Below are 11,705 nucleotides of genomic sequence, written 5' to 3' on the forward strand. Positions count from 1 at the left end.
GTGTTGATGAATTTTTAACAGGTTGGTTAGAAACTATATTTCTTTATAACGTCATAATTTCTTTATTGTCAGTAGTGATGAATTTTCAGCATATTGATTTGAAACGGTCTATTTCAAGACTCATAGTTAAGACATCAATAAGTCAAATTTTTCTATGAATTTTGAGTGTACTTCGTGAATTTATGAATGTTCGTTCAACTTAGAGGTTAAATGTTCAATTCCGTCGTTGAATTGTGTGTTTATATATTCATTCTTGTACTATTTTCAATATACTTTTTATAAATTCCGTTCGAGTGTAATGTTTTCAGTTTCGGGCTAATTTGGGGTTTATATAAGATATTCAAATTATACCAAGGAGTATTTAAGTATAGGATCCATTAAATCACAATAATAATCATTATAAAGATATGCATAGTTTGCAAGGGTATAAATGAAATTAAAATTATTGGAGAAATTTGAGGCATTTTATAGCTGAATTATTCTTAAAAGATGACCTCTGTGAAATATAAGATTAGAATAACAGTACTTGGCATAATTTCTATATTTTCTATACTGACTTTTCCTCGTATTATCCGTGGGGGGGAGCCCAATGGTGAAATGATACGACATGTCGAATTTAATAGGCCACAGGCCCAAGTATCCGTCATTGGCGAATCTATATTGACCTTCTTCAGCTCCTTCCTTGGAGCCAACGCAAGCTGAGACAGTGAAGTGGAGCTCAGGAGTCGAGATCTCAGACATGGCGGCAACGAATGAAGCAAAATGTAAGAGCAAGTCTGTTGTGGATGATCTTCTCCAGTTCTTAAACGCTTCGCCAACTGCTTTCCACGCCGTTGGTAACTCCTACTACTTTCTCTATTTTCTTGCTCTATTTTTATCACACGCAGAACATCCGTCTCTCCTTGTTTTTTTCGCCAGCTGAGGAAATTCTTCTCGGAAATTTGAGATATCGTTATTCAATTCTTATTCGCCTCCTGAACTTCCTATTCGTTGTTTCTGTTATTGAAGATAAGATCATACCGATTCGAGCTTGCCGTTTTTTGAAGTGGTATTGACGTTTGGATTTTACAACTGATGTTCCATGGAAATGTTCTTTAATTACTTTTTTGGATTTTTTCACGATAACCTAGCTCTTGGCTTATCATTTTTGTCCAAGATATGTATATTCTTATAGTTTCTATATGTTCGGATTGCTCTAGACGAGGCAAAGAAGCGTCTGCGAAGTGTTGGATATGAACAAGTATCTGAAAGAGAGGACTGGAAATTAGAAGCTGGAAAGAAGTACTTCTTTACCAGAAACCATTCGACCATCGTTGCCTTCGCGATTGGTAAAAAGTATTGCCATCAAGTTCATGCTCTTAGTTCTGAGTTGAATGGCCTTTAGGTTCTATATATGAAAACAATTTTCTATTTTCTATTTCTAATTACATCTTATTTGGTAGAGTACTGATTAAACTTTAAAGCAGAGGAAAATTCTACCCCCAAGTCGTGCTTGATTCTATTGCTAGTCTTTTCTCCTCGCTGACTGTGATAATCTGTGTTCTTTAGATATGTTGCTGGGAATGGATTTCATATTGTTGGTGCTCATACTGACAGCCCTTGTTTAAAACTGAAGCCTGTGTCCAAGGTATCCGTTCATTTTTATATGATACTCCCCACCATGTCTTGCCGCTCAGTACTCTTTAATCTTGTGCAGGTAACAAAGGGTGGTTATCTGGAAGTTGGCGTTCAAACATATGGGGGTGGATTGTGGCACACATGGTTTGATCGTGACTTAACAGTCGCAGGAAGGGTGATTATAAAGGAACAAAAAAATGGTTCTGTATCATACATTCATCGACTTGTTCGAGTTGAGGATCCCATAATGAGAATCCCCACACTAGCGATTCACTTGGACAGGTTTTCCTACTGAATTGAGATTAATATTCACCTTGTGTCGTTTACAGGTTTAATTGTTACGGTGTGAGGCTGGCTAGTGTATAGAAAAGTTATTGTGAGCTTGCTTCGCCTGTAGTTTCTATCACCAAGTGTCTCATGTTCTATTTCTTGTGAAAAGGGGCGCGGATGGATTTAAGGTCAACACACAGAGTCATCTTCTCCCAGTCTTGGCAACAAGTATTAAGGTGATTATCTAGATGTGTTCTCTTAGACTAAGGATATACCTTCTTCTTTTATATTAATTTGGTTCAACTTGTGAGCTTGACAACCATATTTGTGTAGTCTAGGTAAATGCTTCCACTTGTTGATCAAGTGTCAGGCAGTTAGAACCATGCACTGGAGTTTGTGACTCTGAGTAGAGCGAGCGATTACTTAACCAGTATCTCTTCACACCTCTAACAAACTAAGAAAGATTTAGATGCACTGGAAGTGGTTTTTGTCCTTTTTTTTTTTTCTCTCTAGTATGAACCGGCAACCTAAACCCAATTTTATATGACTTCGTGGAATAACCTGTGAAGTGATATCTCTATAATAATACTCAAGTTCAGTTTAAAAATGGTTTTTAATCTTTTTTTTTTTAATTTTTATTTTTTATTATGATGGATATATAGTTTTTGAACCGTTGAAAAGCAGTGTATTTTAGTCCAATAAACAAGCTGTAATTTCCGTAGGTTGTTGTTCACATTTCCCCCATAGAATCGACTAGGTTTTTGGGTAAATTTAGGCTTATGTAAGTGGAGCAGTTTACCTTCAACATGCTCCTAGTTGATCCATAAAGTTTCGTCTTCTCAACCATTTCTAACAGTTTCTTTTAAGCAACTTCATAGATAATTTCTGTTATTATATGGTGCACGACCTTACAGTTCGCAATAAATCAAGAAATCCTAATTGATTAGAGTTTTCTTTACTGGATGTTCAAATATATATAAGTATAAACATATAAATGTATCTATATATACATCAATTAATTGCTGCAGATACAACATTTTTATGACAGAAGATATATTTTATGTATTCATTGCTGAAATTTTGTATGAAAATCTTTTTAGCAAATACTTCCTCTGGCTTTTCATCGTATATAAGTTTATTATCTTTCCTCCCTAATATATGAGTGCTCACAGGGGGAATTGAATAAAGTTGTTACCAAGAATGATGCACAAGACGATGGAGAGACAACAGAATCGAAGTCAAGTCCTAATAACTCAAAGCATCACTCGCTTCTATTACAGGTAGACAAATCAGAAAGCGAAGACTTGTGTGTTTGGGTTGAACAGTGAATTCTAATATAGTTTATTAGTCTGCTCATTTGGATTTTGGTGGATTAATTTGTAAATAATGATAGAAGTACAAGTTTGAGCAAAGAAGATTTGACATTTCTCGTTTCTACTTTTGCTCCATGGTCATTTTAATTTCTTTTTTCCTTGTCTTGTGCAGCTACTTGCTGATCAGCTTGGCTGTGAACCAGCTGACATATGCGATTTTGAATTGCAAGCCTGTGACATGCAACCAAGTTTGGTTGGTGGTGCCCAGAAGGAATTCATTTTCTCTGGAAGGCTCGATAATTTATGCATGTCATTTTGCTCTTTGAAGGTCTGTATTATATGCCAGTGGCTTTCTTAACATACGTGGAAGTTCAACTGCCTGCTTAAATCATTCTTGGCATCCACCCCGAAACCACATTTAGTTACTATTGATTTTGCAGATTTTTCATTTGACTATATTCTAACTTCGCCTACTTTTATTTCATTGGTCACAAATCAGGCGCTGATTGACAGTACATCTTCTCAAACAAGCCTTGAGCATGAGACTGGTGTCAGAATGGTGGCCTTGTTCGATCATGAGGAGGTTGGATCTAATTCAGCCCAGGGAGCCGGTTCTCCAGCCATGCTTAATGCTTTATCACGAATTACAAACTCCTTCAGCTCAGACTCTTCGGTACTAACTTCTCATTGTATATTTTCCTGATTATTTGTTTGAAGATGATTGTAGCAATAACTATGGTTGCATGACTTTATTTCCTAGGCCTTCAAAATCTGCACCATAGAATTAATTTCCATGTGGGTTTATATACCGACACCATTTTATGCTTCCAACTAAAATTATCACTTGATTGATAGTTGAAGAAGTAGTTGTTCTCTCGAGATCTCTAAAAGTAATAGGGGGTGATTTCATGATAATTACTTGTCACTAACTCACTGGAGAGCTAACTTTATTTGTGGCTCTAGCTTTGTCGGTGCGTTAAAATTTTGATCTATACTGAGAACAAGCAAGAGCGTTACTATCATACTCATGCCCTCATTTTCTTTCAGCTCAAAATGCTTTTTCTGTGTCCCTTTTTTTAATATATACCCCAACGATTTAGAGGGCTTCTGAGGACTATTCCAATGAATAAGTTATAACTATTGGATTGCCATGAATGTATCTTAAGATGTTCAAGCATTAGTTTACATATTACACTGTTCCTAGTTTCTATAAAAAGGGTGGGGGAAACTATGCCAACTTAAACGAATCATTCACTTTTGTAATTTTTGTTACTCTGATTGAGCAGAGCGTATATTAGGATGATGCTTTTCTAACAGGAATTTGGCCGTAAATTGTCTACTCTAGGTGATCACGAGTATGACTTGATTTGTGATTCCCACCCAGTTTGACTTGAATTATGAACTTCTTTCATTGTTCTGGTTTATCTTCAGCTTATTGAGAAAGCTATCCAGAGAAGTTTCCTGGTCTCAGCTGATATGGCGCATGCATTACACCCTAATTATATGGTACTGTCATCCCGCTTTGTTGTGTATTTTCCAGAAGGTTATAATGTTTATGGTGGTAATATCAAACTTTAATTTCAGGATAAGCATGAAGAAAATCATCAGCCCAAGTTGCACGGAGGGTTGGTCATTAAGAGCAATGCAAATCAACGATACGCAACCAATGCAATCACTTCGTTCATATTCAGGGAATTGGCTGTGAATCATAACATTCCTGTTCAGGTCTTTTATGTTTCCACATTTTTTCCGTTTCATTATGGCATCAAATATTCTTAGAGTTAGGGCTCAATTATCAGAGTAGGAAGAGACAACAGACCCCCTGTTCTTTGACACTGCATTTTAAGCACTTCAAGATGAATGAAAATCAGCGCTGTGAAAAAAAACTTGGAAACTTCTAGGAGCCAAAATTTGCATTGCTAGCATCAATATTTTGGACTTCATAAATTTTGAGTGTAACGTTTTACTAACTTAACAGTTGTAAATCATGCACAATCTTGCATTTTGGAAGGAATAGGATTGTTATATGAAAATCATTTCTAATGATAAAAATGGTCATCAACTCTTGCAGGATTTTGTGGTTCGTAATGACATGGCTTGTGGTTCAACCATCGGCCCCATTCTTGCAAGCGGTGTAGGTATACGAACAGTAGATGTTGGAGCACCACAGCTATCCATGCACAGTATTCGGGAAATGTGTGCTACAGATGATGTCAACCACTCATATGAGCATTTCAAGGCCTATTACGAAGAGTTCTCTAATCTTGACCAGAAGATCACAGTCGATATGTAGAATGGTATTCATCGTCTTCTCAGGTATTTTCCAATAAACCGACTGTAGGGTGTTCCTGTGGCGGCCACCTAGTTGTTGGCACAATGTACTCATTTATACCGTTACTATGGTTATGTTTCTGTGTCACACTCGTCTAACGAGTTATTTGCAACAAGAAACATCAATAATATAGTATAAGATTTCCTCACGGATATTTTTGTTAACGAAGCATTGCAGAAGGCTCTATCTATGATGGTGCTTTTTCACATTTTTGGTGTTTTTGTTTTCACATTTTATAAATTATGAAGTTTTCTTTACAGATTCTGGAAAACATGTTCCAATTTTAAACACAAAACTAGAGATTTCTCTTTCATGATTAAAGAGAAAAACATGAGGTCTAATATTTCTCTGGTTTGGATTTTTATTTTTCTTTTCAACTTTATCTTAATAAAAAAGACATGAAGCGATTCAATCCTTCATTCATGTTCCATCTACTTCCTTTTTTCATGTAACGGGAAGATTGTGAGACGTCAAAAAGTAATTTTCTCTGGAAGATATTTTGTACAAACCAGAAAAGTAATTCCATTCTAGATTCAAATCTTTGGAATATTCTAAACCCTTCATGAACATCACAACAAATATGATTAAAACATTTATAGCTCCCACGTAAATAAGGAGTTGCGTGGCAGCTACAAACTGGGCGTTTGCTAAAATATAGAATAAGGAAGAATAAATGGAAGGAATTGAAATGTAATAATATAGATACATCGCTAATATGTTAAGTGGGAACCATTTTGCAGCCATAGAATTCAATTTGAAAACATATATTGCCTTCTAATATGTGTTGCATTACATCCAAATATTGGTCTTCACTTGAAATGGAATTGATATGATTTTAGGTACAGTTTATATAAATGAAATTAATTTTAATTTTAATTTTAATTTTAATTTTAGATTTATTCTCCTGTGATTCTTTTCCGATCACGAGTTTATATATATATATATATATATATATATATAACTATAGTAAATCCATGGCCATAATTTAATTTACTTTGGTATACAAGCCGTGGAAGGGAACCCAGGGGAGTTGAAAGTAGGAATTGTCCCACATCGGAAACTCGGCAAGATGCGAAAACGATAGACACCTATAAAGTGACCATCCAAGGCCCATTGCCAATCACGGAGCCGTGCGGTGAGCACAGAGCGAACTATTCTTTCGCCTTTTACTAAAGAATACCGTGTGCTCGCCGCTCATAGCGGCATACGCCTATTTTTGGAGGGCTTTCCTTTCGAGGTGAGTCCTACATATTTCTAGTTTTAAAAAATTTTAATTAATTGGTCTATTTCCAACATGCATTAATTAATCTCTCTATTAACAATATTCATTTGACGGTGGGGCCTCATCCGTATAAGATAATATTGTCATTATCCAACATGCATTGCATTGTTCTCTCGCCTCCCTGTTTTCTCTCGATATTTAATTCATTTATTTGTTTATAGATTTTATTTATATTTTGAAGTGTTATTTGTTCTTATATTTATAGCTTTAGTTCGATTTATATTTTTACATAATTTAAAAATTAATAAAACCAGACGGAATTAATTAGATTTATACTATTTTTAAATAGCATAAACGTAATTGTTATAAATTTTCAAAAAGTTGGGAGTCCAAAATTGTTCTTTTTTTTTCTTCTTATTATTCTTATTTTTTAAAATGTACTTTAGACATGTGTATTTTTCAAAGAAGGCTGTTCATTGTCGTTTGAGAATCAAAAAAACAAGAAACAAACAAATAGCTTTTCTTATGCAAATTTGCAACCCGAATCTAACAACTTTTGGTCGCAGAATCTTATAGCTTTATCCGTTGAAATTTAAAGATGAGTGGATGACTATTTTGCTCTTCTTTAATATTTATTATTATTATTTCTTTTTCAAAATGTTAGAATGGAAAAACAAATGGTCTATGGCAACTTGAGCTAAAGCAATATCTTAAAATTATTTATAAAATAGAAATTAATAAGGTCTTAAATGATACGCTCACATGTTTATATTTTGGCCAATGTTAAATTACAAACGTAGAAGTTAAATGCCATTACCATTACTATATTATAAAGTTATTTTATCATAAACTCTCCACAAACTTCCTATATATGAATAAATAAAACAAGGGCCACTCGTTATTTGTTTCCCCTCTTGTGGCCACAGATCTAAAATTATTGCTTAACAATATACATATAAAAAAAATTGGTTCAAATTCATGTCTAATTACAAATTGAAAGAAGGAAAAAGTTCTTTTTTTTTTTTTTTTGTTGAAGTATGCAAATTCCATATTTGATATCAATATGATATTATGAGTAGGATATGCATATGATTGTGTGGAAATACATTCTATGTTCCAAATTGTATCCCTTCCACACAATAAACTATGGAAATTTATTTGATTTCACTAAAAGTAGAGATAAAATGGGATGAATTCCAATTAATTAAACAAGATATTGTCAAACTATTCATAAATTTAGATTATAAAAATTGAGTGGAAATTAATAGAACGCATCTGAACGCATCACTTTTAGACAAAGTAAATCATTCTTTTAAAATTTATTTCAAATATGGAACAAATAATAAATAGTATTAATGGATTCCCTCACCAATTAAACTCCACAAGACACTGAAAGCGAGAGTAGTCATTTCATATTTATTTATTTATTTATTTATTTATAGCTTTTCAAATTATGGTCAACTTTGGCACAATAAATATTATTAGCCAATGGGAGGAAGAGATGGTGGGCAATGATTCTGTCCGACTCAGCACTGCATTTCATGCAATGGTCCATAGCCATACCCCACCAAATAACACTTTTTTTTTTCTTTTTAATTTTAATTGGCAATTACGTGCACTCCACCTTGTCCGGACTTGTAACTAAATGGTGGAGTCTAAATTTTGCTCTGGAAAATACCATAAAAAGGTTGAAACGTCTTCTTATTTTCAGGGCGGCGGGAGAAGAGAAGTAATAAACATTGACTACCAACCAAAACACTAAGACCCCTTTTTTATTCTCCATCACTCAAACCATTAAGCAACCAACTCTTTCACTTTGTTTCTTACATTCCTTGTTCAAGCATTGCTCGGACTCTGGTTGGGAGCCCGTACAGATGGATGAATCCAGCAGCATCAGCTTGGTTGTACACATCCCCGTTTTCAAACGACGATATGTCTTGCCTGTACAGGCTGTTTGGGCTTTCGCGCCTGGCCACGGCCACGGAGCCTTTGTACAGTTTGAGTGTGACCGTTCCTGTGCTTGTTGCAGTTATCGTCTCCATGAAACCGTCCATGGCTTTCCGGAGTGGGTCGAACCATCGCCCTGCATACACCAGCTCCGCGTATTTGAGGGCCAGTGAGTCCTTGACTTGAATTGTCTCGCGGTCGAGTGTTAAGGACTCCAGCTCACGTGCAGCTGTGAATAGGATGGTTCCTCCTGGTGTTTCGTATACACCACGGCTCTTCATGCCAACGAGACGATTTTCGACCATGTCAACTCGGCCAATGCCATGTTTCCCACCGATCTTGTTGAGCTCGTCGAGAAGGGAAGCTGGTGACAGCTTTTTCCCGTTAACAGCAACAGGGAGTCCTGAGACAAAATTAATCTCAACATATCTGCAGTAAACAACCATCACAAACATTAGAATTCAGTTGCATAGACGAATTGAGTCAAGAAAAACAGAGGAAATTTACTCGGGTTGGTTCGGTGCATCCTCGGGATCGATGGACATCATGAACATGTCCTTCTTTGGCTCATTGGCAGGATCTTCCAAAATGTCACCCTTCAATCACATGAATACACATAGAAATGAATACAACAGACAAGTCTCAAAGCCAAAAAGCCACAAGTCAGGCTGGCAGCATACTGTCAAACCTCATGCCCGCCACTTGGTCAAGCCAAAAAAGAAAATGATCACAAACATACAATACAGTTCAGCATCTAAATGACAACCAAATTCAATATATACGGTAAGGAATAATATACTTTTAACAAGTAAAACCAACCGGCTGCCATTACCTCATGACTAAGGTGCCAAATATTCCGGTCCCGACTGTATATCGATTTCTTCGTGACGGGGACGGGCACGTTGTGCTTCTTCGCATACTCAATGGCATCTTCTCTTCCTGTAATGTCCCATTCTCTCCAGGGAGCTATAACGCGAAGTTTGGGGTTCAGAGCAAAGAACGTGAGTTCAAATCGTACCTGCACCCAATAAAAAATATGAGATTCTCCTTAAGAATATTCAAAGAAAAAAACTATGGCAATCAGGCAGACCTGATCATTTCCTTTCCCTGTGCAACCATGAGCAACAGCATCGGCGCCAACTTCTCTGGCGACATCCACCATGGCCTGCAAAATGTATCTCCATAACCTCCATTATTAACTCTTCAAAGCAGGCGAAAAAGACCAACCAAATCAAATACATGTAAAGAAAGCAGGAATCTCTTTTCTTAGCAGACCACTAGAAGAAAAAAAACTGGCCGACCCATCAAAAAGTGCTTGTAAATTTTATGAACTAGTGGCTTTCGTACAACTGAAAGTGCTTCCAGCAGAGGAGATCAAGTGGGATCTAACCTTGGCGATGACAGGGCGGGCCATGGAAGTTCCAAGCAAGTATTTCCTCTCATAAACGGCACCAGCTCGCAAGCAAGGAAACACGTATTCTTCCACAAATTCCTCCCTCAGGTCTTTCACAACTAATTGACAGGCACCACTTGCTTTCGCTTTTGCCTCCAAACCATCCAATTCCATCACTCCCTGCATATCTCACATTCGTAATAAGCCAACAAAATGGAATCAAATACCCAAATCTACGGAAAACATAAACTAATGATCCAGCCATGGATATAGATAACTCAAAACGTACTTGCCCAACATCAGCAGTGAAGCAAACCACCTCACACCCATAGTTCTCCCTGAAGGGAAACAGAGAATAATGTCAAAATAACACAATACCGCCATCAACGATTTCAAAACTGGGAAGAGGAACTACATCTATATGCATGCAGGTGAAGTCGAAGAACTTGATAGCCGCCATCAAAATATTTGACTGTGAAGGGAAAAAAGGAAAAGAAAAGCCACCCACCTCAACCATGGTACGATAACAGAAGTGTCCAAGCCACCGCTATACGCTAAGACAACTTTGTTCAATTTAGCGGGCGCCACACCGATGTTACACATAGCGTGAGCTTCTCCCATCTCTCTAATAACGTCTTAAATTGCTGCAATTGCAAGGAAAAACAGCGATTTATGGTTCTGTCGATTCAAAATACGATTAAAGTGCACCAAGATCAAATCAAAACGACAAAACCGAGTTAGTGAAGCAGAACAGAATCGTCTTGGAATGTAAAAACGATTCTAATTTCTCTTGATTAAGCGCGGGAAAATCGGCGAAAGATTATCAAGTAGATAGAAAATAAAGGAAAGCAAAATGAAATTTGAAGACGAAAGCAACGTGGGGAAATTGTTAAAATGGAACGCAAAAATTAGCAAAGTCAGAAGCATTTGCATACCGAATAAGAATAGCAGAGAAATGAAAATCGCTTGATGGGGGTGAAGCAGCAAGCAAGCTTGGGAGAAACTCGAGTCAGGAATCTCGCTCAAGCAACTTACAATCTCAAGGGTTACCGGCTGCATGAGGGCCTTTTATGGACGAAAAAACTCGCTTTTTTTTTTTTTTTTTTTTTTTTTTTTAATTCAAAAACTAAAAATAAATATTTTAAATCAGTAGACCAAGTAGGACAGATGTATTGATTTATCATTTGATTCTCTATTAATTTTTACATAAATCGACACAATTTATTATCCATAAAAAAAGGAAAATTAATACAAGTTGGAGCACTATAATCCATAAAAAATTAAAATAAAAAAAAGTAATTGGGAACTGAAAATAAATAAAGAAATTTAAAAAAAAATTAAAAAAAAAATTACTCGCGTTAAATTCAAAGGAATCTTGGCAAAAAGGAAATCCCGGTAAGAACGTATATCACGTGTACGCATAGCAACGATACAAAATGCATTTTTATCTCATTGGTATTAACATTATTTTTTTTTAACGTATATAAATTAATTATTCTTGGTCGAATTTTCAAACTATATATTTTTGGAATAGACGTGGAATAATAATCTTATTAGAATAAGAAGGTACCATCATAAATATTTAAAGATTATGGACTTTTGTTTTAAATA

The 11,705-nt window shown here is 35.9% G+C and overlaps 2 protein-coding genes and 1 non-coding gene across 3 annotated transcripts; 2 read left to right on the forward strand and 1 right to left on the reverse strand.

Annotated features, from left to right (window-relative positions):
* Positions 1-667: 667 nt before the first annotated feature.
* LOC111793088 (putative aspartyl aminopeptidase) lies at positions 668-5,696 on the forward strand. Its single transcript, XM_023674817.2, has 11 exons — positions 668-836; positions 1,200-1,335; positions 1,549-1,627; positions 1,697-1,899; positions 2,057-2,123; positions 3,060-3,167; positions 3,373-3,528; positions 3,700-3,873; positions 4,632-4,706; positions 4,785-4,925; positions 5,272-5,696. Exons 1-11 carry the CDS (start codon positions 740-742, stop codon positions 5,491-5,493), a joined length of 1,458 nt encoding a protein of 485 aa, XP_023530585.2. The 5' UTR covers positions 668-739; the 3' UTR covers positions 5,494-5,696.
* Positions 5,697-6,658: 962 nt separating this feature from the next.
* LOC111794152 (U5 spliceosomal RNA) lies at positions 6,659-6,775 on the forward strand. Its single transcript, XR_002815043.1, has one exon. It is a non-coding gene; the product is annotated as a U5 spliceosomal RNA (small nuclear RNA).
* Positions 6,776-8,332: 1,557 nt separating this feature from the next.
* Positions 8,333-11,189, reverse strand: LOC111793703 (argininosuccinate synthase, chloroplastic). The gene is made up of 8 exons (XM_023675709.2): positions 11,030-11,189; positions 10,603-10,738; positions 10,384-10,432; positions 10,092-10,274; positions 9,792-9,866; positions 9,534-9,719; positions 9,209-9,297; positions 8,333-9,130 (listed from the first exon to the last, which is right to left on the reverse strand). The coding sequence occupies exons 2-8, from the start codon at positions 10,713-10,715 to the stop codon at positions 8,578-8,580; spliced, it is 1,248 nt and encodes a 415-aa protein (XP_023531477.2). The 5' UTR covers positions 10,716-10,738; positions 11,030-11,189; the 3' UTR covers positions 8,333-8,577.
* Between the last annotated feature and the right edge of the window lie 516 nt (positions 11,190-11,705).

This window comes from Cucurbita pepo, chromosome 4, assembly GCF_057944985.1.
Source record: "Cucurbita pepo subsp. pepo isolate OVF chromosome 4, ASM5794498v1, whole genome shotgun sequence".
Taxonomy (NCBI): domain Eukaryota; kingdom Viridiplantae; phylum Streptophyta; class Magnoliopsida; order Cucurbitales; family Cucurbitaceae; genus Cucurbita; species Cucurbita pepo.